Source organism: Corythoichthys intestinalis, chromosome 9, assembly GCF_030265065.1.
Source record: "Corythoichthys intestinalis isolate RoL2023-P3 chromosome 9, ASM3026506v1, whole genome shotgun sequence".
Lineage (NCBI taxonomy): Eukaryota > Metazoa > Chordata > Actinopteri > Syngnathiformes > Syngnathidae > Corythoichthys > Corythoichthys intestinalis.
Window position 1 is genome coordinate 43,196,346 of NC_080403.1, and position 23,714 is coordinate 43,220,059.

The following is a 23,714-nucleotide window of genomic DNA, read 5'->3' on the forward strand; positions in this document are numbered from 1 at the left end:
AATGAGAATAGGTCTGAAAAAGAGGTACAATATGGCGGCCGGAAACAGCGACACGCCCATTTTGTGACGTAGGTGAGTAGGGTCTATATATATGTTCGTGGAAATATATGTATACATATAGTATGTGTGTGTATAAAATGCAGTATATGTATGTTTCTTGAGTTTAACGCCCCTTAGTGTAGAAAAGGTTGACTACATTGGTTTGCAAGGAACCACAAGTCACTCCTGATTGGCTTTAACTCAAATGAGGGGGAGCGCCACAGCCTTGCAGAGCAGCAATTACTTAAACTCAGGTGTGCGAGTAGGTTGCTTACTACTCTAATTTGTGGTTTGGCTCCTTCTGGACAAGGTAAGCAGGGCCTTTCTTTAATAGTCAATATTGTAATGAAAACTTATGGTGCTTTTTGATAATGCAGGAAATTTTGAGGTTCTGCCGCCCTTTGACAAGGACTACAGTAATCAAATGTTTGTATGTTTGATCGTAACTGAGCAAGTACAAACATGCAAAATCGACGTTTTCCCTTGAAAAGTTTTTTTTTTTTTTCCCCTCCGTGCTCTTTTTGGGATTCGGATGCGTGGATGTCGTTAGTTTGTCAACTGTTTGCATGTAAAGCTTTGCGATTTGTTGTGATTAAGGGCTATAAAAATGAATGACTTGATGGCAATTTACATCGTAAGGAAAAACTTTTAGTTGCACGTTCTAATCATACAATTGTGCTGTAGATCACAGTAAAGCGAAATGATTAGAGCCGGTGCTGTTTTTGCATTGTTGGATGTGTTTTTGGTCGTTTTTATAATCTGACACTCCAAACGCAGGTAAAATTTACTTATTAAGTTGCTATATTCAGTTACATTTTTAATCAGTGTTTCATTCAGTTGAAAAGTCGTGGATTCTATGCATAAAGGTTATTACATTAAGCTATGGTGGAATTCAATTTATTTCAAGTGAAGTGTAGATTCACAATGAAGATTTTATGATTTTGGTTGCTATAAGTATCTGGATGGTTGTGTTAATACCTAATGAATTGACATGAGTTTCACTTAAAAAAAAAAAAAAAAAACTTATTTCCTCATGTGATCCTCAGTTTTATCTACCATAATTTTTATTTTGATGAAAGAAACTTATTAAAGCATTGACCTGCATTGTATGATTTATGCCATGTGGTGGGCAGCACAACATGGCAGCTGTTAACAGACCCACAACAGCCCGCCCACCACCAGAGGTTGACATTCATTTTCGTGCCACCGGTGGTGTGCCAAGCACTGGACAGCAGGACCAAGGACTGCAAGGCACAAGCCAAGAGCCAACATCTCATCCCCATCTTCATCCAAGACCGGTGTTCTATGTCCCTGCTCCGCCTCCACCTCCTTTCCTCCAATACCAGTGGCCAATGCCCTTCCCCTATAACTCTTTTCCAGGCTTTCCAGGCATGGGTAAGTCATAAAACCCATGCAAAAAAATTGAGATGAAGTGCTCAGTAACTGATTTAGTGTATAATCAGAGGTGGGTAGTAACACATTATTTACTTTTTGGGGGAAAAAAATGTAGTTCTGCTTAGCCATACTTTTTACTTGAGTAGATTTGTGAAGAAACGCAACTCTTACTCCGTTACTTTGGACTACACTAGTCATTGCTAGGGCTGCAGCTATTGATTATTTTAGTAGTCGATTACGGTAATCAACTAGTTACTTCGAATTATCGAGTAATCGGATTATGAACATTTAATGCATTGCGGAATCAATTTTGGGAGATGTAAAACAAAGGCTTGCAAAGATTGCATTTTCCAAAGAGCATTAAATGGGGAATACAAAATTCCCAAGTGTTTCTTCAAACTATGAAGAATTGCACTTTCATTTAAAATAAATTTAAATACCTGAGCTTAGCTTCAAACGGTATTTAAAAAAAAAAAAAAAAAAAAAAAATTGATGATCTATGTACAACAAAAGAATTGGTTAACTTGCATAGCAAAAGCTAGCTCAAATACTAAATTTTTTTTTTTTCTTTTTTTTTCTATTATCCAATGCTCTTCACAAATCGTTCAAATTCCTCCAAAAACGGCTATATACCTATAACCCAAATTACGAATGCATTAAAAACATTGGATCAAACAAAAGCTTGCCTTATTTTGGTCATAACGGGGAGCAGCTGGATTCAGCCATGTTAGGTCTTATTCACTGTTGCCACTAGAGGGCAGTGTAGCCATTCAAATCAATAAAACGCAAACTTTCAAAACCATTACAACGCCACTCTAAATAAGTACTTGAAGCAGCAAAATTTGATTTGAGCTTTTTTGTAATCGAATTACTCTAGTTAATCGTTGCACCACTAGTCGTTACATTTTTCTTTATCCTCCATATTTTTTTTTTTTTTTCCTTTTTTGTGGGCCAACATCCCATCTATAGCCAACAGTGGCTCAACCAGTTTCACCAATGAGACGTCGCAACAATAGTAACACATACTAATCTTGCTTGCAATCAAACTTGCAGTTCTATGATCACGCCAGCCTGTTCAATCATGTGGAGTCTTTAAAGCCCCATTAAAAAAAATATCTTGCATGACTCTGAAGCGCGGATTTTAATCTACTTTTATTTGGCACCGATTGGCCACGGAAAACCGGAGATATCCTTTTAGTTTCATAATAGGAAATGTTTTCTACACCAGACGGCACTCGTGCTCTTTGGACGAATAATGCCTAATTTCTGTAGCTTTTTTTTTTGTGTGTGTATTTGGTTTAATGTGGTTATGTAATGTTACAGGACAGTATAATAACAGTTCATATAGATGACTTTATGCTGAGAAAAAAAATCGAGCGTCGTAAGCCTGTTACTCAGTACTTGAGTATTCTTTTCACCAAATACTTTACCTCTATTTGAGTACATTTTTTGGATGAGTACTTTTTACTTGAGTAATACCTTTTACTTGAGTAATATTATTTTGGAGTAATGCTACTCATACTTGTGTAAGTTTTTGCTCCTGTATAATATGTAAGAGAATGTTAAACTGTTGCATTTGTTTAATTAACAATATGTTGATGTAGGAATAGTCCTAATATGCATAATTTGTGGCAATTGTCTCAGGCTATAACAATTGTAGTAAATTTTTTCCCCCCTGATCTAGGTAGTAAATCCATAGTTATATCCCAGGGTTCACTAAATCCGGTCCTCGGAGCCACTTTTCCTGTCGTGTTTTCCATGTCTCCCTCCTCCTAACACACCTGAATCAAATAATCAGGATCATTATCAGGCTTCTGGAGTGGTTGCTGATGACATAATCATTTGATTCAGGTGTGTTAGGAGGAGAGACGTAGAAAACACGACAGGATAGATGGCATCGAGGTCCAGATTTGGTGAACACTGTTATATCCTTTTGTTTGGAGCGTTTGTGTTCTCAATGTAACTTTCTGTATCGGGTGTGCGCCCATAGATATCGCATATATAAAGTTGATACCAGCCATTTGCCAATGCTGACGTGTGCCATCACTTGTTGGCCTTTTTGCATTGGTCCATTCATTGAACAAATTTGTCAATGGCGCGCGTACTTTGAAATTGCTCAATTTTCAAACGGCACGGTTTAGCTTGAACATCAGAGATGCAATAATCTTACTGTATATTTAGATTTTTTCAAAATTGTAGCCACATTAATACAGCTTTTTATAAACTGTTAATCTGTAAATAATTTTTTTTCCTACCTTTTCTCAGGCTATGGCATGGTGATGCCTCCATTCCCTCCTCCACCCTACATGGAGGCTCAAGCATACATCATGCCCCACCCGCACGTTCAACCGGTTGACTACAGACGCTTCCTCCACGCACCGTTAATGGGTCAAGGCCCTCTGCACCAGAACCCAAACCAGACTAGAAGAGCTCGCGCTCCTTGTACTTTCCCTGTAAAAGAAACTGCCAACTCCCAGGTTCAAACAGAATGTTCAGATGGATCATGTAGTGATAAAGACTCTGGGAGAGGAACTGCTTCGTGTTCGCCGTCCTCTAGTTCTTGCTCCCAAAAAGGTTCTGCCGAGGTGGGTACGGATACTCGACACAGAAGTTGTGCAGAAAATGACAATCAGGTGACTGAAAAAATCAATTCTTGTAAACAAGACTGCGTGTCCCGTCCTGCTGAAAACATTGGCACCAATTTGTCTTGCAAAATGTTAGAAAACCAGAACCGGCTTGCAGGTGTGGCCAATCCAGAAAACCCTCCCAAAACGACTGTCCACTGTAATAGGTGGTCAGTGAGCTCTCAGGATTGTATGGTCCCTCTATGTAGCTCTTCTCAACAAGAGGATGAGATTATCAAAGAGAGGAGCATAACAGTCCCTGACATTTTGACGCGCTGGGGAGGTGACACACCACAGGAGGAGGTACCGAAAGTGTCTGCAAAGGAACTTCCTCACGACGATAGACTTGAATCCAAAACTGACCAGGAATACGAAGGGCTTCTTCACCCAAGTGCCACAAATACAAAAAATGTTCCCATGCTAGATGATGATGATGATAATGATGTTAGTGCCAAGGAAATCTTTAGCAAGAATGATACAATTCAAGAGCTCCTTTTGGAATCTAGAAGAGAAATTGAAGCATTTGGGAGCAGTATTTCCAAGACCCAACCTCAGAACAAATGTGAACATTGGTTGAATAAATCCAATGAAGTCCAAGCCATGGAAAACGATGGCGTTACGAGCTCACATGAAGGGACTACCAATTTTCCTTATAAATTGCATTTGAGTGCTTCTGCAGGGAACAGGAAATTGAACGAATCTGTTTGGTCTGTGGAATCGTATGCGCCCTTTATCCCTAATAAGGAATGGCTAATGCTTAATGGATTGTTTGACACTCGCATGATTGCAGAGTTAAACGAGAATCCTGAGGAGAAAGAGCTGTCGAAGAAAAACTTTGATTTCAAAGCTAATCACGATGGGCGTGTTAGTCCAAGATTTTCTTCCAGCGCTCCTCCCATGTCTGACCCTTGGCTTGGCATCAGTCCCCCAGCTGAAATGAATCAATCACAAATGAAAAAAGATGAAAAAGTTCAAAACTCAGAAATTGCAGGATCTCCAGAAAAAGACTCCTTAACCTGTTTGCAGAGTAATAACACAGCTTCTAATGAAGATGGAGGTGAAAATGGGTCTTCTGAACCTGTGGCTAATCAAAGCCCAAACCAGGATTTGTGTTTTACTGCGCGGCAGGCTGGAAGTCCCTGCACTGCTGACCAAGAAGGAACTTCCACAAGTTCCTCATCAGCAGAGTACATCCCATCTATAGCCCAGTCAACTCCCAATAATGTAGAAGCTACGGAATCAGGAAATGTAGAATTATGCACTGAGGAGAGTCACCTGAAAACCCAACGTTGTGTGGCTGAATTATCTCCCGGCAGCACAGGACATTGTGTCGTCATTGGCTTCCATTGCGATGGAATTCATAAATCCATATATACATATGAGGAGTTGAAATCCAACGGGGGACTGATAGGAAAACATTCAGGTAATCCGACATGCGCCTGGTTTAGATGTTTAACAGCATTACTAACAGTGATGATCCTTAGGTACGCGAAATGGCAAAACTGAAGGAGTCTCGATGAATGGACGTATACAGAAGACTCGGAGAAAATGTGGTTCTTTGAGAAACAAATGGCATGGTATGTTTTCCAGGGTTTTGATCAAGTCTTTTTCTTTAAAGAAATGTCTAGATTTAGCAGAGTAGGCTATATGTTGGGATTAGTGCTGTCAAATTTATCGTAATTTTTAAAAATTACGTTAAAATATTTTATGCATTTAACGCATGCATGAAATGACCCCCTCATACGTTTTTTGCACATTGACAGCTAAGAGGCAGAGGAAGGAGTGGACACAGGCGTTCATTGGCATAAGCTTCGGCAACTCCTTCACAACAAACATAAGTATAATTTAGTGAAAGCACAACAAAAATAATATTCCAATCTCTCAAAAATGTTCACAAAAAGAAAAGCGCTTGTCTGTATTAATGAGGCCCTATTCTCACAGGTAAACAATGCAAAGAGAACTGGCATTCCCAATCAAAACAGCTATGCAAAATACACATAAAACTTACTCACTTTGGTCAAACTCAAACATTTCGTTTAGCTCAAGAAATACACTGGATATTTAGTCATAATATACAAACTATCAGAGGTCTCGTATGTTGTGAAGCCAGCACTCAAATGACTGATGTACAATGGATAGATCAGTAAACGGGGAACTACGGCGTCAGTCGAGGGACAAAACACACATTGGCTTGATTTTTAAGTAATTTAAAACGCTCCACTGACACCTTGTGGTGCATTTCAATCACGACCTTACATAGTTCAAGACACTGCGGAAGAACGGCAGGAGCCCATGAGACGTCCCGCTCGGTGACGTCAACAATGGCGAGCTATTTTTTTGATTGAAAATTTTATTGAAACGAACACATTAAGAGGGGTTTTTAATATAAAATTACTACAACTTGTACTTTATCTTTTAAGAACAAGTCTTTGTATCCGTGGATCCCTTTAACAGAATGTTAATGCCATCTTGTGGATTTGTTATAATAAACACAGTACTTATGTACGGTATGTTGAACGTACCCTAGTTTTCGGACTATAAGCCGCTACTTTTTCCCCCTCATTTTGAATCCAGTGGCTTATAGTCCAGTGTGGCTTATTTGTTGATTTATTTGGGTTAATAGGTAACACTTTATTTGACAGCGGCATCATGCTGGATGACCCTAACCGACATCTATTATAAGCATTCATTAATGCTTATGACAGTGTCATGTAATAATTATGACTCTTATGACATTATGGCACCACTATCCAAGAAAATGTTACCAAATACCATAACTAGCAATTAATGAAACAACTGGAACAGTAACTGAAGAAATAATTAGCACAGACCATGATTGTTATTTACATCTGTAGCGCCGCAATCATGCTAGGAGGAATGTTGGATGACAACAGTGTTGACAGCAATTGGCAGCAGAGGTTGACTGTCACCCCCAAGGGAGCAGTGATGACCAAATGAAGCTTTTAGAAACAATAAGGCTTTGCAGCCAATTGGTCCAAAGCTTAATGGTGGTTCATTTGGTCTCATGACAGTCTTATGACACCATTGTCAAATGAAGTGTTACCAGTTAATATCTTTTGGTGTAAATATCCCATAATACAATGAGGACAACTGCGGCTTATAGTCCAGTGCGTCTTATCTATGAACAAATGCAGTTTTCATGTCAAATTTGGTGGGTGGCAGCTTAGTCAGGTGTCTTATAGTCCAGAAATTACGGTGTATATATCAGTCTTGTCGTCTTTCCAGTCCAACAATTTACAGAAAAATATGGCATATTTTAGAGATGGTTTGAATTGCAATTACGATTAATTTTTAAACTGTGATTAACTCGATTAAAAATGTTAATCGTTTGACAGCCCTAGTTGAGATATTTAGCAGAAATGTGATTAATGGATTAAGCTCACGGTCGGGCAGTAACATTATGAGTGACTGATATGCATTCTCATGCGTTATTACTCGCAGCTTGTGTATACCTAGATCAGGGGTTGGTAACTCGCAGCTCTTTGAGCATCAAAATGTGGCGTTTAAAAAATTTAATGGGGATTTAGCTTCCCTTTAGTACGTAGACGCTATCTTAACCGAACACACGCAGGTCATGAATTCAACTATGTACAGTGACTGTTTCACTCTAGGTCTTAGACGCACGTTTTTGCCATCAAATATTGTTTTGGGTGCATTTTAAATAAGGAAAGGGCTGCACAAATATTTATTTTATTTTAATATGTCATTACTAGTTTTCAAAGACAATTTGTGTCCCTTTTTAAAGCCATTTTAATTTTCTGCAAATAGCTGGAACTTGCTAATATTTGCTGACTTGAACAAATTTTAATATTTACATTCGAACAATTTTCTCCAATTTACCATTGGTCCATTTGTAACTGATAGTAAGGACTCGCGTGGTCTGCTCATTTTTGAAACGTTTTTTTTTTGTTTGTTTTTTTTTTTGTTTTGTTTTTTTTTAAATGCGGCATTGAACTTTAACCAGGTCACAGGTACTTTGATCTCATACATGTAAACTTTGAATTCCAGTTTTAAAAAAGCAATTACAATTTTAAAAACTTACATTGCTGATTACTACACGCAGAAGGGTAGTTATTTCCTTGTAAAAGGACCAGTATTTTTTGTGTATATAGAAATTGTGCCTCGATTCATCAAAATTCTGTAAAACTGCTGCTCTTTTGACATGACTGGCTTATTGGTGGTTTTGAAGGCCACATGCAATTCCCCCTGGTGCTTTGATATTTTGCAAATCCTACCAACATGCACTTGTGGTTTAGGTAGACTAGAGCACATTGTTACAACTGAACAAGTTTGATCTCACATGCTTTAATGGGAACAATTTTTATTCACTAGGAGGAAAGCACAACAATCATGGGGAAAATGTATACAGTGGTGAGCCCAAATTAAAAGGTAAGTACAGTATTTTAGGTTGGTGCCAGTTGAGAATCTCAGAACTCTTTTCAACCTTAAATGCGCTTAATTACTTTTACACTTTGATTACCACTGCTCCAATTTTGACTGCATGTCCCTTAAGATTTTCTTTTACGTTTTACCCTTCAAAGTAACATCCCTCTAGTTAAAACCCCAATTCAGGCAATGAGTTGTCCTGCTTCTTGTACTCTAATAAGGCAAATGCACAGTCGATGTGACATTTTGGATTTTAAAATGTCTTAAGTGATATTGGTCACTTACCCAGCACCACCTGTTTAACTACATTACAATCATGTTGATTCTAATGTGAATTTCAATGTCTTTTTGAAGTTGGATGACGCTTGTTTTTTTTTTTTTTTCTTTCCCCCCTAGGTGATGGAGAAAACTTACAATGCTGATCCTTGTCTACAAAATTGGGTTTTTATGTGTATTTAATTAAACTTTATATTAATAAACATTTTACATTGAACTTTTGTTTGCATTTTTTATTTCAAAACCTTTGTTTGCTCTAGCTTTCCTAGATTTTTACTAAACCTTCAAATGCATTAATCGGGTCCAAATTTACCTTGGGACGTTTGAAGTATTTTTTAAATGTAACATTTTTATTCGATCTTCCATATACAGTACGATATTGGTGTTGGCTCTTGACCTCGTACCAACAACGCTGCACATTTTCTGTTCTGGAGGCTTTAATAAAAACTAAGTGGAAACACAAATACAGAGTCTCAGGGTGTAGTCAAACAATAAACAAAAGCTTTCATGAATGAGGCACACACATTTCAGAATCTGACTAATATACAGTATACCTCACGTTTTATAATTTACTGGGCGATAAATCATTCAACCCATTGGTCAACAAACAGTTCTGGGGGTTGTTTTGTGACTTCCCCTGATTTGCTTAACAAAGACTTAAGTAGACGATGGGGATCACGTGACACTTTTTTTTTTTTCGAGATGACACCAAATGGTAGAGGTTTAAACTAGCTAGAATGTGAATGCATGATTGCTTTTACTGAGGAAAAAAAAGGCTACATAATGCATACAAGCAAATTTATGAGTACACTACAACCCCTAAATAGATTTTAAATAAGGTAATTGACTTGCTAGTTTAAATCAACTTTTTCAAATAATGACATTGACCATGCTGAAGGTTAAAGCAACAGCATCAAATGTACAGTTTTTATAAAATATTTTCAACAGCCATGAATTTTACTTAGCAAGTGGTACTCAAAAATGCATAACTAGAGACAACTGGTGCTTGATGACCAGCCTGGCTCTTGCTTGGGAAGAATTTAAAGATTTGGTCAGACATGGATCCCCCGCCAAGTCTATTTTTGAGTTATGACATGATGCATTTTGCAGACTTTGCTCGAAAGCTTAAATTGTCACATGCTTTGCCTCAGCCCAGGTAAGTGGTGTAAATTATGTCAAGGCACTTATTTGAAACTAGTGGGGCAAATAGTCAACCACTAATTGTGCAAGTTCTCCTACTTGAAAATATTAGGCCTGTAATTGCCAACATGGCTAAACCTCAAACAGACGGAATGTGCGAAAAAATCCCACAGAATCACATTGATTTTTAAAGAATTTATTTGCAAATCATGGTGGAAAAGTATTTGGTCTATACCAAAAGTTCATCACAATACTTTATGTACCCTTTGTTGGCAGTAACGTAGGCCAAACGTTTTCTGTAACTCTTCATAAGGTTTTTACAGTTGCTGGTATTTTGGCCCATTCCTCCATGCAGATCTCCTCTAGAGCAGTGATGTTTTGGGGCTGTCGTTGGGCAACACGGACTTTCAACTCCCTCACCCTGTGACGTCAAAATGATAACGCGGACCAAAAAAAACGAGAACCACACGGGGGGACTTAGTGAATGACCTACAGAGAGTTGGGACCACAGTAACAAAGGCTACTATCAGTAACACTGCGCCGCCAGGGACTCAAATCCTGCACTGCCAGACGTGTCCCCCTGCTGAAGAAAGTACACGTCCAGGCCCGTCTGCGGTTTGCTAGAGAGCATTTGGATGATCCAGAAGGACTGGGAGAATGTGTTATGGTCAGATGAAACCAAAATAGAACTTTTTGGAAGAAACACAGGTTCTCTTGTTTGGAGGAAAAAGAATACTGAATTGCACCATACCCACTGTGAAGCATGGGGGTGGAAACATCATGCTTTGGGGCTGTTTTTCTGCAAAGTGACCAGGACAACCGATCTGTGGAAAGGAAAGAATGAATGGGGCCATGTATCGAGAGATTTTGAGTGAAAATCTACCATCAGCAACGGCATTGAAGATGAGACGCGGCTGGGTCTTTCAGCATAACAATGATCCCAAACACACAGCCAGGGCAACAAAGGAGTGGCTTCGTGAGAAGCATTTCAAGGTCTCGGAGTGGCCTATTGTCTCAACGCCATAGAAAATCTGCGGAGGGAGTTTGTGATGCCCAACGACAGCCCCAAAACATCACTGCTCTAGAAGAGATCTGCATGGAGGAATGGGCCAAAATACCAGCAACAGTGTGTGAAGTTACAGAAAACGTTCGGCCTCCGTTATTGCCAACAAAGGGTACATAACAAAGTATTGATGAACTTTCGGTATTGACAATACTTATTTTCCACCATGATTTGCAAATAAATTCTTTAAAAATCAAACAATGTGATTTTCTGTTTTTTTTTTTTCCCCCCACATTCTCTCATGGTTGAGGTTTAACCATGTTGACAATTACAGGCCTAATATTTTCAAGTGGGAGAACTTGCACAATTAGTGGTTGACTAAATACTTATTTGCCCCACTGTACATGTAAAGCTTCAAATGTGCTTCCACAACCTATTAGCATCAATAAGGACATAGATCATTACAGAGTTCATGGCATCAGCCAGAAAAAATGGTGGTCATGACTGTCTTTATGGGTGTACTGGGTGCAAAAAAGGTGTGAGGAAGTACTGCAGCAAGTGACTTTAAAATGATAGCAAACCATATTTTGGGCACAAGCATCCAAAAAAGGTGACCAGGCTTAATTAGATGCTAATTAGTCTACCTTTCTTAGCTGCCTTTACCCCGACTACTAAAACGATTCACACCCAGAATGAGCTGTAGATGTTTGCAGTCTGCAAGCATGCTATCCATAGGCTTTCTATTCTCAGACATGTAAACATACAACATGTACTAGCTAGCACAGCCATAGAAAGCTTCGACATGATCAATTTCTGATGTCACAACCACAATTGCTGAACTTAAAGTAGTTCCTGATGCATTGTTTTGTGTGGAATAACTATGAAATGGTAAAATGATTGTATATAAAATTACATTAGCGCAGTCATTTTTGTTGACATGGCTACAATTTCATGGTGCCTTTTTAAGCTTTTTATGTTATGTTACTGACACGAGATGCACTGAAATTATTTCTTTGCTTCTATCATTTGACTTCTTCACCGATGGTCTCTCCACAATGAAATCTGACAAAGTCCAGAACCCGAGCCTCTTGACCCTTCAGAAACTGGGCCACAGTCCTGCTGGGGTCTCCCAGAAAGGTCTGAGGCAAGAGGCGCGTCTCACTTTCACCACATGGCAGGTCATCCATATTGCCAAGCGATGTGGGCGCCTCTCCCACGATGTGCTGTCCCAGTTTGCGTCCTAAAATTCCCCCGTTTTCTTCTTTACCACCTTGGAACACAACCAGAGAACCGTAGCGTCCCATTGACACCTCAGTCTGGCCTGCTATGCCACCATGAACATACGAGCCAATGTTCCAGTCGGCGGGGACGCTTACTGTGACTGCCCGCCTCACTGACATGTTCTCACCCAGGCGACCTGATGGGGGGAAAGGATAAGTTCAAAAAACGGTTACAATATTTCCAAAAAAATGGGAATAAAATGTCCATTTGCTATGGTTTCAATATTAATCGTGTATAGTGCTTGTTCTCATTACTGTTACATTTGGTGGCCCTGAAGTGTAAAAGTTGTTGGCCGTCATTTTTTGATTTGCCGTTACATTTTGCACTTTAGGGCCACCAGTCACTGGTAGTAACACGCTACAGTTACTTCATTAGTGATGTAAATAACTTATGAAATTGTACTTGTCAGTAGTTTTAATGTAACAACAAAAAAATAAATTCTTCACAACATTTTAAAAAACCTGATGGGATTATACTGCATCCAATGGTCACAGCTGATGAAAACAAATCAAATCTAAAGCTCTTGTAACCAGTTCCGTATTCAGGGATTACCAGTGCGTTAATAAATGTAAGCAAACTGAGGACAATGAATGACTGTTACCAACCAATGCTTAAAGCCACCTGATCAGCCAGGGTGGCTCCATCAGACACACTCAGTTTGCCCAGCTCATCGGATGTCAGGAGACTCTGGAACACATGCAATATCAACTAAGCAATAGAAAAATGGTCCAATTACTGATTAGCAGGTAAAGGAAGCTGCAGACTGAAAAGAAAAAAAATATTGCCCGATTAGTTCCTGCTTCTTTGACGAGGCAACAATAGACTGGATTTGTAATCCTGGCCTCAATGGAACAAATACAGTGGGACAAATAAATATTTAGTCAACCACCAATTGTGCAAGTTCTACTTGAAAAGAGGCCTGTAATTGTCAACATGGGTAAACCTAAACCATGAGAGACAGTATGTGGAGAAAAATAAAATAAAATCACATTGTTTGATTTTTAAAGCATTTATTTCAAAATTAGAGTGGAAAATAAGTATTTGGTCACCTACAAGCAAGATTTCTGGCTGTCAAAGAGGTCTAACGAGGCTCCACTCGTTACCAGTATTAATGGCACCTGTTTTAACTCATTATCGGTATAAAACACACCTGTCCACCAGTCAGTCACACTCCAAACTCCACTATGGCCAAGATCAAAGAGCTGTCGAAGGACACCAGAGATAAAATTGTAGACCTGCACCAGGCTGGGAAGACAATCTGCTATAGGTAAAACACTTGGTGTAAAGAAATCAACTGTGGGAGCAATTATTAGAAAATGGAAGACATACAAGACCACTAATAATCTCCCTCGATCTGGGGCTCCATGCAAGATCTCACCCCGTGGCGTCAAAATGATCGCAAGAACGGTGAGCAAAAATCCCAGAACCACACGGGGGGACCTAGTGAATGACCTACAAAGCGCTGGGACCACAGTAACAAAGGCTACTATCAGTAACACAATGCACCGCCAGGGACTCAAATCCTGCACTGCCAGACATGTCCCCCTGCTGAAGAAAGTACACGTCCAGGCCCGTCTGCGGTTCACGAGAAAACATTTGGATGATCCAGAAGAGGACTGGGAGGATGTGTTATGGTCAGATGCAACCAAAATGGAACTTTTTGGTAGAAACACAGGTTCTCATGTTTGGAGGAGAAAGAATACTGAATTGCATCCGAAGAACACCATTCCAACTGTGAAGCATGGGGGTTGAAACATCATGCTTTGGGGCTGATTTTCTGCAAAGGGACCAGGACGACTGATCTGTGTAAAGGAAAGAATGAATGGGGCAATGTATTGAGAGATTTTGAGTGAAAATCTCCTTCCATCAGCAAGGGCGTTGATGATGAGACGTGGCTGGGTCTTTCAGTATGACAATGATCCTGAACACACAGCCAGGGCAACAAAGGTGTGGCTTCGTAAGAAGCATTTCAAGGTCCTGGAGTGGCCTAGCCAGTCTCTCAACCCCATAGAAAATCTGTGGAGGGAGTTGAAAGTCAGTGTTGCCCAACGACAGCCCCTAAACATCACTGCTCTAGAGGAGATCTGCATGGAGGAATGGGCCAAAATAGCAGCAACAGTGTGTGAAAAGCTTGTGAAGAGTTACAGAAAACGTTTGGCCTCCGTTATTGCCAGCAAAGGGTACATACCAAAGTATTTAGATGAACTTTTGGTATGACCAAATACTTATTTTCCACCATGATTTGCAAACAAATTCTTTAAAAATCAATGTGATTTTCTGTTTTTTTTTTTTTTTCCACATTCTGTCTTTCATGGTTGAGGTTTACCCATGTTGACAATTACAGGCCTTTCTCATATTTTCAAGTGGGAGAACTTGCACAATTAGTGGTTGACTAAATACTTATTTGCCCCACTGTATATGAGCTGATTCACCTGAAAAACTTGGACAACAACTATCCATGTGGTAATAATTCTTTTTGGTCTTAGAAAAGGACTTCAAATTCCTGCCGCAGTTTGCAGTATTTTGTTCACTTTGGTCCATTGGTATATTTTAATGTCTTGTCAAATGTGAATGTGTTTGTTTGTAATGTTGAAACACAACATTAAAGGAACACTGGGTAACTTTTCAACCTTTATAAAATGTAGTAATGTAGCAAACTAGCCGAATGACACCTCTTTTATATCTTGAGGGTGTCCCTCACCGGCACTAATTAATTTTAGGGAGGGTGGCAGGAACCCTGCCACACAAAAACTATAAATGTGCTTACTGATTTACGGCATATGTCACTTTCGCCATTCGTTAAAAAGATGGAAGTCAATGCAAACGCCTTTCGCGCGAGTTCTGCAAAGATGACAAAGCAACAAAACAAAGTTTTGTCCGAGGAGACAAAAAGGGAGGCTCCCAAAAAAAAAAAGGACACCCAAGAATAAACATTGGCCCGACTTTTACTCGCTGGCATGACCACGACACCCCCAACCGAACTCGTCAGCGCTGACGAGGGAGGGGGTGGGAGAGTGGAGTACCAGTGGGGGAATACGGTACAAAATCAAACGTTTCTATTTTCAACATCATCATATGCTATTGTTTAGCCGCAACTGGATTCATTACTATTCATCCTTCACAGTAAAGCTGCTGGAAAAAGAAATGTTGTTTAATCCATCTGCAGGTGACCGGTAGATCAGGATTTTACGACACTGTGTGCTGTGCGCTGGTATGAATGGGAAACGCAGTCTTCTTTAAGGCAAAACAGTACTACCGCTTTTGTCCACCTGTGTCACTAAAATCGAGCAAAACTGAAAAATTACCTTGTGGTTCTTTAACCTTATTTTGATAATGTGACAAAACATTTCATTAAATAAGGATCCACTGTATCAATGCAGATGTATGTTTATCATCTTAACATTGTGGCTTTTTTTTTTTTTTTACTTCAACTCTTGATTTATACCACAGCGCTAACCTCATTGAAGTACTTAGTTTTGTACAGGTAATTCTTGACCCATTTGCTCCCAAAAACGTATAAATGCGTTCTATTTTTAAATGCTTCATTATCCCAAAAATGTATTTATACATCTTTTGCGTTTTTTTTTTTTTTTTTTTTTACAAGAAGCATCTATAGCTTCTGATCTATCTAAGAAACAAAGAACAAAACCAATTTTAAAGCAATAAAACTGGCCACTGGAGGGCAGTAGCGCATTTGGTAGGACCCGCAACGCGATTCAACAGCAATGAACGGCCGAGCAGCATGGTCGGAGCGCTGGCAGATTGATGCCGGGCGGCGGACGACCGAGCAAAACAACCGAGAGGACGCCCGGGACTCAAGGCGCTGGACGACCGAACAAAACGACTGGCCGCCGAGCAGACGCAGCAGAGACTCAAAAATTCAATTTTTATGAGACAGACAACGATGAGGGAAACGTTTATCCAGCTAACGCGGCATTATCGGTTGAATTTTTTTATTATCTGGATTATCTGTGTGACGTCATAATTGCCATTATCGGCCGATAATTATCGGTGACCGATATTATCGTGTATCTTTAATTCAGATGTTTGGGATGTAACTAATGCAAAAAAATAGCTGTGTTAAAGTCAAAGTTATGTTTGAAATGTATGCGTTTACAAAAAGCTCATTTTCTCCGTTTTTTCATCAGAAATTGGAAAATTGCTCAAACTAAGCTATTTTCTAATGCTGATTTCTGAAGAATGGAAGAAGATATGAACTTTCTTTTGTTGGGTTCCACGTTTATATAGCAATAGAACACCATTTTCTGTGGGCCTTGCAAAATCAGTCAAAAATCCAGTAAAAGGGCCGGGAGCGAAGGGCCTTGCTCCGGTGAAAATGGCTGGGAGTGAATGAGTTAACATTAAAAACTGTGCAACTGTTACTTTATTCTAATCACATGGAGATTCTTGTAATAGGTTAAATGTGTTCTTGGTAATGTTCTATTACAATAGTGCCTACATTAGCTCACTGGCTGCCATTGACTGCATTAGACATCTAATTTTGACTGGATTGGGTGTCTTGCGCCGACAATGGCACTGAAACAGAGCATTCACAGCCAGTCTTTTGTGGGCATTTACCTGTACATTTTAGGGCAATTACAGGTTACTTCCTGTCGATTTTGAGTCACTTCCTATTTATTTGGGGACATTCGTGATTCGCTTCCTTTTTAGTAACGCAAAATTAACAGGAAGTGACCTGTAAATGCCCCAAAATCAACATGAAATAACCTGTAAATGCCCCAAAAGGAAAAGTGATCGAAAATCAACAGGAAATGGTATGAAATGCCCCAAAATCTCACGCATGGCCTTACCTTGATGTATCCTGTCCGACTTTGACTTTTACTTTGGTGGTGAGCCAAAGTGGCGAAGGCGACGTCTTTAACCAGCTGCTGAAACTTCTCATTCCGGGCGACAAAATCTGTCTCGCAGTTGACCTGCATCAAAGAAGGCATTGAAAAGTGACCACACAACATTTAAGGTAATATTTGCAGGGGTGTAAGTTAGAGTTATGACTACAAAACGTTTTTCAAAACTTTTCATTTTCCTACAGTTGCATTTGATGAAGTTTTATACATAAATCCCATTTTTGAAGTTCATTTCATTGGATCATGAAAAAAACCTCCCGTGCCATCAAACAATGAAATAAAAATTAAGGTAAAATAGACCAAACTGATAACAGATAAACTATCAAAATGTTTAAATAATGTGCTTTGCTGATCGATCCCAGTGTGTTGCTTTTGTCGTTCATAGCATTTACGCCAGGGTGCAGTTTGAGACCGTAAGTAGCCCTCTCAGTGTTAAATCTGAACTCTTATTTACATTGTAAGTGGTTCACGCCACCACTCAATCTTACCTGGATAACGTTTGGAACATACATAAATTCAGACTTTCACATTAGTTTACCAGTGCAGTGAATATTATTTGTAAAGGATATCAATATTTGTTGTACTGTAATTGCTTCTGTTGTTAGACATGACAACACTGCCATATGCATATTGGCCCAAAACAGATCTTCAAAAATCGATGTCGATATTATCTGATATTTTAAAATGTTTCGACATTATCAGCCAACTCTAGTTTCAAGCTAGGCTGTGCTCCATCTTGCTTGTTTAAAAACACATGGTAAGATTTGTTATCTTGGCAAGAGAGAATAAGCAATGTTGCTTTCGCCTTTAAAGGTCTGTGCTGAGTGATCACACACTAAATGTAACTCGTCGCGTTAGCATGGCATTCCCGTTAGCATTAGCATCAACTTTAGTGTGAAAAGCATCCTCTTAATTAAACACTCAGGACAACAATTTGTTATATATGACGGAAAACAATCCGGTGACTTGAAGTTCACCCTGTGACCCCCAATTTGGCCAAATTTCAAAATTCATTGGAAAGCTTAAAAATTCTATTTTCTGGGGGGGGGGGGGGGGGGATTTTGACCAGAAGGTCGTTTAAAAAAAAAAAAAAACAAATTAAACCCCTAAACCCTAACTGGAGGTGAGAGCATGAGAAAGTATAATTAAATACACCATGATTTTAACGCGATATTATCGCGTACTTACCTTGTTTCGAACCAAAAACCGAGTGTCAAGACACAGCTGTGAATTGCCACAGCTGGACTTTTTGGGGATTTTATGGGTGAAACACGGAAATGTAACAAGGGTCGCATTGCAGAAATCGCAGACATCAAGGAGTGGTCGAGATTTTCTTTTTCAAATACTTTCCCTTTTAAATGTGTTTTTTCAATTTTTTTTTGTTTTGATCGATTATTAATCATCTTAAATATTGGGGGAAAATGCGACAGTAACAAAAAAAAAATTAAATTAAGCGATAGTTATGAGGTAGATATCCATGACTTATTTGCAGACACTATTTTTTCATTGTGACGTAATTTGTTTAAAAGTTTGAAATATGCGAGTGAATAATTTTATATATTTTTTTAAAAACTAAATATTAGACATCAATTAATGATTCTAAGCTAAAAATTATAGACATTTCGAATAATAAATTACCTTTTTTTTACGGCTGGGTTGAAACAAAAGCGGTTGCGCGGTGTCTGTAAACAGGGGTCTCCAGGGTAAAACGGACAAATTAAAAATAGTTCGGGGGCTTAATGCACCATAAAACCGCTATGGTAGCATATAGACATAATGTTCTATCAAACACAACAGTTCTTTTGGCTTAAAATGAAGCAGTTTATTTTAAAGAGCAAGAGCAGAAACTGCTTTTTCAGCCTTGTCCGTGTTTTCCGCCATATATATATATATATATATATATATATATATATATATATATATATATATATATACACATATACAGTTCGTGGCTTCTAGGTGGGTTTAATTGGAAAATGATGTACTGCTTTTCCTGCTGAGGGTATATTTTCATCACGAACTTAGCGTTGTCCTTGTAGATGCTACAATATGTGCTCATTTATGTTTATTTGAAATTGTAGGAAATCTTTATTTTATGGACTAAAACCTTTTAATTAACAGACGAAAACCTTTTTAGTAACTGTCGACTAAAACGCGATGAAATGTGTATGATATTTCGCTGACTAAAACTAGACGAAAAAAAAAAACACATTTTGAAATGTCTAAAATATGATTAAGACTATGGTAATAAGTATTTTCATCCAAAAGACTAAGACAAATATGAAAAGGGCTGCTAAAACAACACAGGGTAAATGTTGCTCATTTATAACTGTAGGCTAATAAATTTGATATGTCATAACGGCAGTGTAGGTGTAGGTCTCCCAAAATGCAAATTAATGAACTTGTTAATAGTAGGGAGTCGAATGGTACACAAAAATCTTGGTTCGGTACGTACCTAGGTTTTGAGGTCGCAGTTCGGTTCATTTTCGGTACGGTAGGAAAACAAAATGCAAAATTAAATGTGCTAGTTGTTTATTACACACTTTTGTGCTTTCAACAACAGGAACAATAGCCTATACAAATCTAGAATTCTGCTCAAAAAGTAGCGGGTATTTAAAGATAATAATCCAACAACAATTTGCCTTTCAGATCCCGCGTATTGGTCAGCTTTCTTTCTGAAAGAAAGAAGAAAAAAGAAGTCCTGTGCTAAAGAGAAAAGCAATCCCAATGACAAAGTTTTTAACATGTATTTTACAAATGAAATGCCTCAATGAATCATTTGTTTTTTCTTATGAACGGTTTTCAAAAGCTTTATTGGTGGATTTTCTCAAGTTAAAGCGCCACACAGAAATTAATAAATTTAATTGTGTAAGCAGGATCTGTGTATTATTCTTATTATTTAATTACAGGTGTTTTAGCTCATTTCAAAGTATTTTATTTAAATGGGCTATTATTTATTTTAATATGTGTTTATATTTTACAAATGTGATGTAGTATTCATTTATATTGTATATTTTATGTTGTATAACTTTAGTTCTTATGTGAATATTAGTTCCTCCTTGTTTTGTTGTGGTAGGAGGGTTTTGTATTGAACACAGGGCCGTGTTGGTTATTTTTTGGTTATTATTATAGCAGAGAAGACAGCAGTAAATCAACAAAGACAAGTCAACTGTGCCCCGATCTACCACTCAAGAAATCTGATTGACTAAAAAAGTGGGTTAGTAGTGCTGCAACGATTAATCGATTAACTCAAGTATTTGATTAGAAAAAAATATTCAAACTAAATTTTGTTGCTTCGAGTATTCGTTAAATAAAGTGGCGTTGTAATGGTTTATTTTGAAAGTGTTTGCATTTAGTTTTATTGATGAGGGTGGATATACTGCCCTCTGGTCTGCCTCTTTTCACATGGCTGAATCCAACTGCTCCCTGTTAAGACCAACGTAAGTTTTTGTTTGAGCTAATTTTCTAATGCATTCTTCATTTAGTTTATAGGTATATTTAGCCGTTTTTTTGTGGGAATATGTGTCTCAACTATTTGTTAAGAGCATTGAAAAGAAAAAAAAAACTTTAGGATTTTATAGCGTTTAAGCTAGCGGACTTTTTCTATGTAAGTTAGCCAATTATTCTTTTGTTGTACATAGATACTCATTTTAAAAAACAACAACTTTTTTCTACCATTTGAGGCTCAGCTCAGGTATTTTAAATTTTCATGTTCCTTATCAGATTACTCGATTATTCGAACTAACTAGTCCATCGATTAATCGACTACTAAAATATTCGAGAGCTGCAGCCCTAGTTACAATTGCATATTAGTTTAAAAATCGACCGGATCCACCGTATTTTTACACGAATGACTTCCGGTCTGCCCGATCCTAGCTAGTAGTATTGACGCAGGAGTGCCGCGTCTCGCGTTAAGTAATAAACTCTGCCGTTCTTTTCGTGTGCGTCGTGTTGAGTCGCTTCTGGGACGCGTCTAACACGCGGCCGCACTGCGACTGGTGTGCATTGGCTGATTGACTTTAACGTCCGCGTTTCACTGCATTCTCGCGGCGGCCACGTTGTCGCGCCGTTGACGTTTCTGGGTTATACTGTCCTACCTTGTTGGTCCTCATTATAGTACAGAAGATGGAGTAAATATAATCTACTCAAAGAAACTGTAACCCGATCGACTCACAGCCTCAAATTAGGTCAGAAACTCGTTCGGTACGCCTCCGTTCCGAACCGAGCACCCCGTACCGAAACGGTTCAATACAAATACATGTACCGTTACACACTTAGTTAATAGTGAAGTGCCAATGTGGAATATTCCTGTACCTCCACCATGACAGCTACTTTATCTCCTAGAAGGAGACCAATGAGACCCTCTTTGGCTTTGCGACCCTCCAGCTTGTTTGCTTTGCTCCAGCCTTCCTTCTTGGCCTCCTCATGTAACCATGCCTCTGCCTGTCATTTGAACACATCAAGTTGATCATTTCAAAAATCTTGACAGAAAAAGGAATTCCTTTTGTGTGTAAATTCCAAACCTGGGCTATGTCGTTGTCGAACTTCTCAAGCGCTTTCTTGCAGTTAATGAAAGTGTAGCCCGTGCTTTTTCTCAGCTTGACCAGGAGGTTCTTGTCAGTGGCCAGAAGAGGACATCCTGTGTGCAAAGTCTGTCTACTGACCTGAAGGTGACAGGGTAGCAAAGAAACTCATTTTACAATTTCATCATCAGAAACGTGCTCTGACTCCAACAACTGTCTACTATATTCGAATATAATATCAAATAGCATGACGACTATGCCAATGACATTCTTTAAAAAGTCATTTATTAAAACGCAGGTCTACTCTTGACGAATTAAACATTACGGAATCGGATGAGTGAGGGGAAAAAACGACTCGTTACAATCAAATACCAGTCGGCTTACCTTGCACACATTTATAGTGAGATTCCTGAATATAGAGCTTAATGACATGTTTTTCAACATAGAAACTTGTGAATTTAGCGCAAAACGTGAATGTCATTGAAATCCACGATGTCGATGGAAGCCGAGGAGAGACAGAAGTTACTGGACGCAAGGGGAAAATAACGTCATCTAGCGTGTAGGAGGATAACTGCAGCAACCCAATAACAACCAAAAAAAAAATCAACAAACGTCCTCTGCGAAGTGACTATTCTTCATGCTCTCAAGATTAACCCCTTCTTGCCAAATGTATCACATTTGATGCACTTAGAATTTCATGATTTTGAGACTATTTCAGATTTTTGAAATATCTTTCCTCAAAAAAAAAAAAAAAAATAATAATAATAATAATTATAATGGATGCAAGTCAACTCATGCATCTGCGGGTTACATGAGAAAAAAAAAAAAAAGGATTTAGCAAGGGTTTTAGATATTAAATCGCTTATTACACATGTTTTTTTTCTTTTTTACAAATTTGAAAAAAGGTTTCATTAAGACCTTATTTTTCAAATTTTGTGATTCTCTGACAATTGCTTCATATTGCAGGCATTAAAGGGTTAAGGTAGATTATGGAGGTAGATTTGTGTCTTTATTATTCAATCAAAAAAAAAAAAAAGTCGCTTCAATCGAAATATATATTTTCAATAAAAAGGTCACTTCAATTAAAAAAAAAAAGTGTTTGAATGCATCAATAAATTTGAAACTAAAACAGTTCTTGATTTCTTTTTTTTTAAATTGAAGTCAAGTTTTTTTATTGAAACAATTTTTTTGATTGACGTAATGTAGTTTTGCATTTGGGCCACATTATTACATTACTTCAATGTTTCAATAATATATATATATTAAAAAAAAACTCGATTTCAAACAAAAAATAATCAAAGAAAAATATTTATCAAATGCATTTTTTTGAGTTTCAAATTTATTTTTGATTGAAGTGGCTTTTTTTATTGACAATATATATTTTTATTGAAGAGACTTTTTTTAAATTGAAAATATATATATTTTGATCGAAGCGTCTTTTTTTGGATTGAATAATAAAGACTCAAATCTACCTCCATAGATTAACCCTTTCATGCACGAAACATGATTTTTAAACAATCACGTTAAAATATTTGACGCAATTAACGCAGATGCCCCGCTCAGACAGATTTAAATGACAGTACAGTAAAACGCTCACTTGTTGTGTTTATGGAGTTTTGCCGCCCTCTGCTGGCGCTTGGGTGCGACTGATTTGATAGGCTTCAGCACCCATGAGCATTGTGTAAGTAATTATTGACATAAACAATGGCGGGCAGCTAGTTTATTTTTTGATTGATTTTTTTTTTTTTTTTTAATTTATTACAAAGAAAACATTAAGAGGGGTTTTAATATAAAATTTCTATAACTTGTACTAACATTTTTCTTTTAAGAACTACAAGTCCCTCTATCCATGGATCGCTTTAACAGATTGTTAATAATGTTAATGCCATCTTGTTGATTTATTGTTATAATAAACAAATACAGTCCTTATGTACCGTATGTTGAATGTATATATCCATCTTGTGTCTTATCTTTCCATTCCAACAATAATTTACAGAAAAATATGGCATATTTTATAAATGGTTTGAATTGCGATTAATTGCGATTAATTACGATTAATTAATTTATAAGCTGTAATTAACTCGATTAAAAATATTAATCGTTTGACAGCCCTAATATATATGTGTGTGTGTGTGTGTGTGTGTGTGTATATAGACCCTAT

The 23,714-nt window shown here is 38.0% G+C and overlaps 2 protein-coding genes across 2 annotated transcripts; one reads left to right on the plus strand and one right to left on the minus strand.

Moving 5' to 3' along the window:
• Window positions 1–206: 206 nt before the first annotated feature.
• LOC130922297 (uncharacterized) lies at window positions 207–8,959 on the plus strand. Its single transcript, XM_057846988.1, has 6 exons — window positions 207–349; window positions 1,173–1,434; window positions 3,700–5,481; window positions 5,543–5,635; window positions 8,412–8,468; window positions 8,862–8,959. Exons 2-6 carry the CDS (start codon window positions 1,179–1,181, stop codon window positions 8,885–8,887), a joined length of 2,214 nt encoding a protein of 737 aa, XP_057702971.1. The 5' UTR covers window positions 207–349; window positions 1,173–1,178; the 3' UTR covers window positions 8,888–8,959.
• On the minus strand, window positions 8,203–22,094 carry tsfm (Ts translation elongation factor, mitochondrial). The gene is made up of 6 exons (XM_057846989.1): window positions 21,938–22,094; window positions 21,554–21,694; window positions 21,345–21,473; window positions 16,977–17,099; window positions 12,771–12,852; window positions 8,203–12,301 (listed from the first exon to the last, which is right to left on the minus strand). Exons 1-6 carry the CDS (start codon window positions 21,995–21,997, stop codon window positions 11,907–11,909), a joined length of 930 nt encoding a protein of 309 aa, XP_057702972.1. The 5' UTR covers window positions 21,998–22,094; the 3' UTR covers window positions 8,203–11,906.
• Window positions 22,095–23,714: the final 1,620 nt, after the last annotated feature.

Coding starts and splice junctions, on each gene's coding strand:
- tsfm (XM_057846989.1), bottom strand. CDS start 21,997: ATGTTGAAAAACATGTCATTAAGCTCTATATTCAGGAATCTCACTATA. Junction 17,100..21,344: donor AAGTAGCTGTCATGGTGGAG/GTACAGGAATAT, acceptor TCTTTGATGCAG/GTCAACTGCGAGACAGATTT. Junction 12,853..16,976: donor GTCGGACAGGATACATCAAG/GTAAGGCCATGC, acceptor CATGTGTTCCAG/AGTCTCCTGACATCCGATGA.
- LOC130922297 (XM_057846988.1), top strand. CDS start 1,179: ATGGCAGCTGTTAACAGACCCACAACAGCCCGCCCACCACCAGAGGTT. Junction 1,435..3,699: donor TCCAGGCTTTCCAGGCATGG/GTAAGTCATAAA, acceptor ACCTTTTCTCAG/GCTATGGCATGGTGATGCCT. Junction 5,636..8,411: donor TTTGAGAAACAAATGGCATG/GTATGTTTTCCA, acceptor TTTATTCACTAG/GAGGAAAGCACAACAATCAT.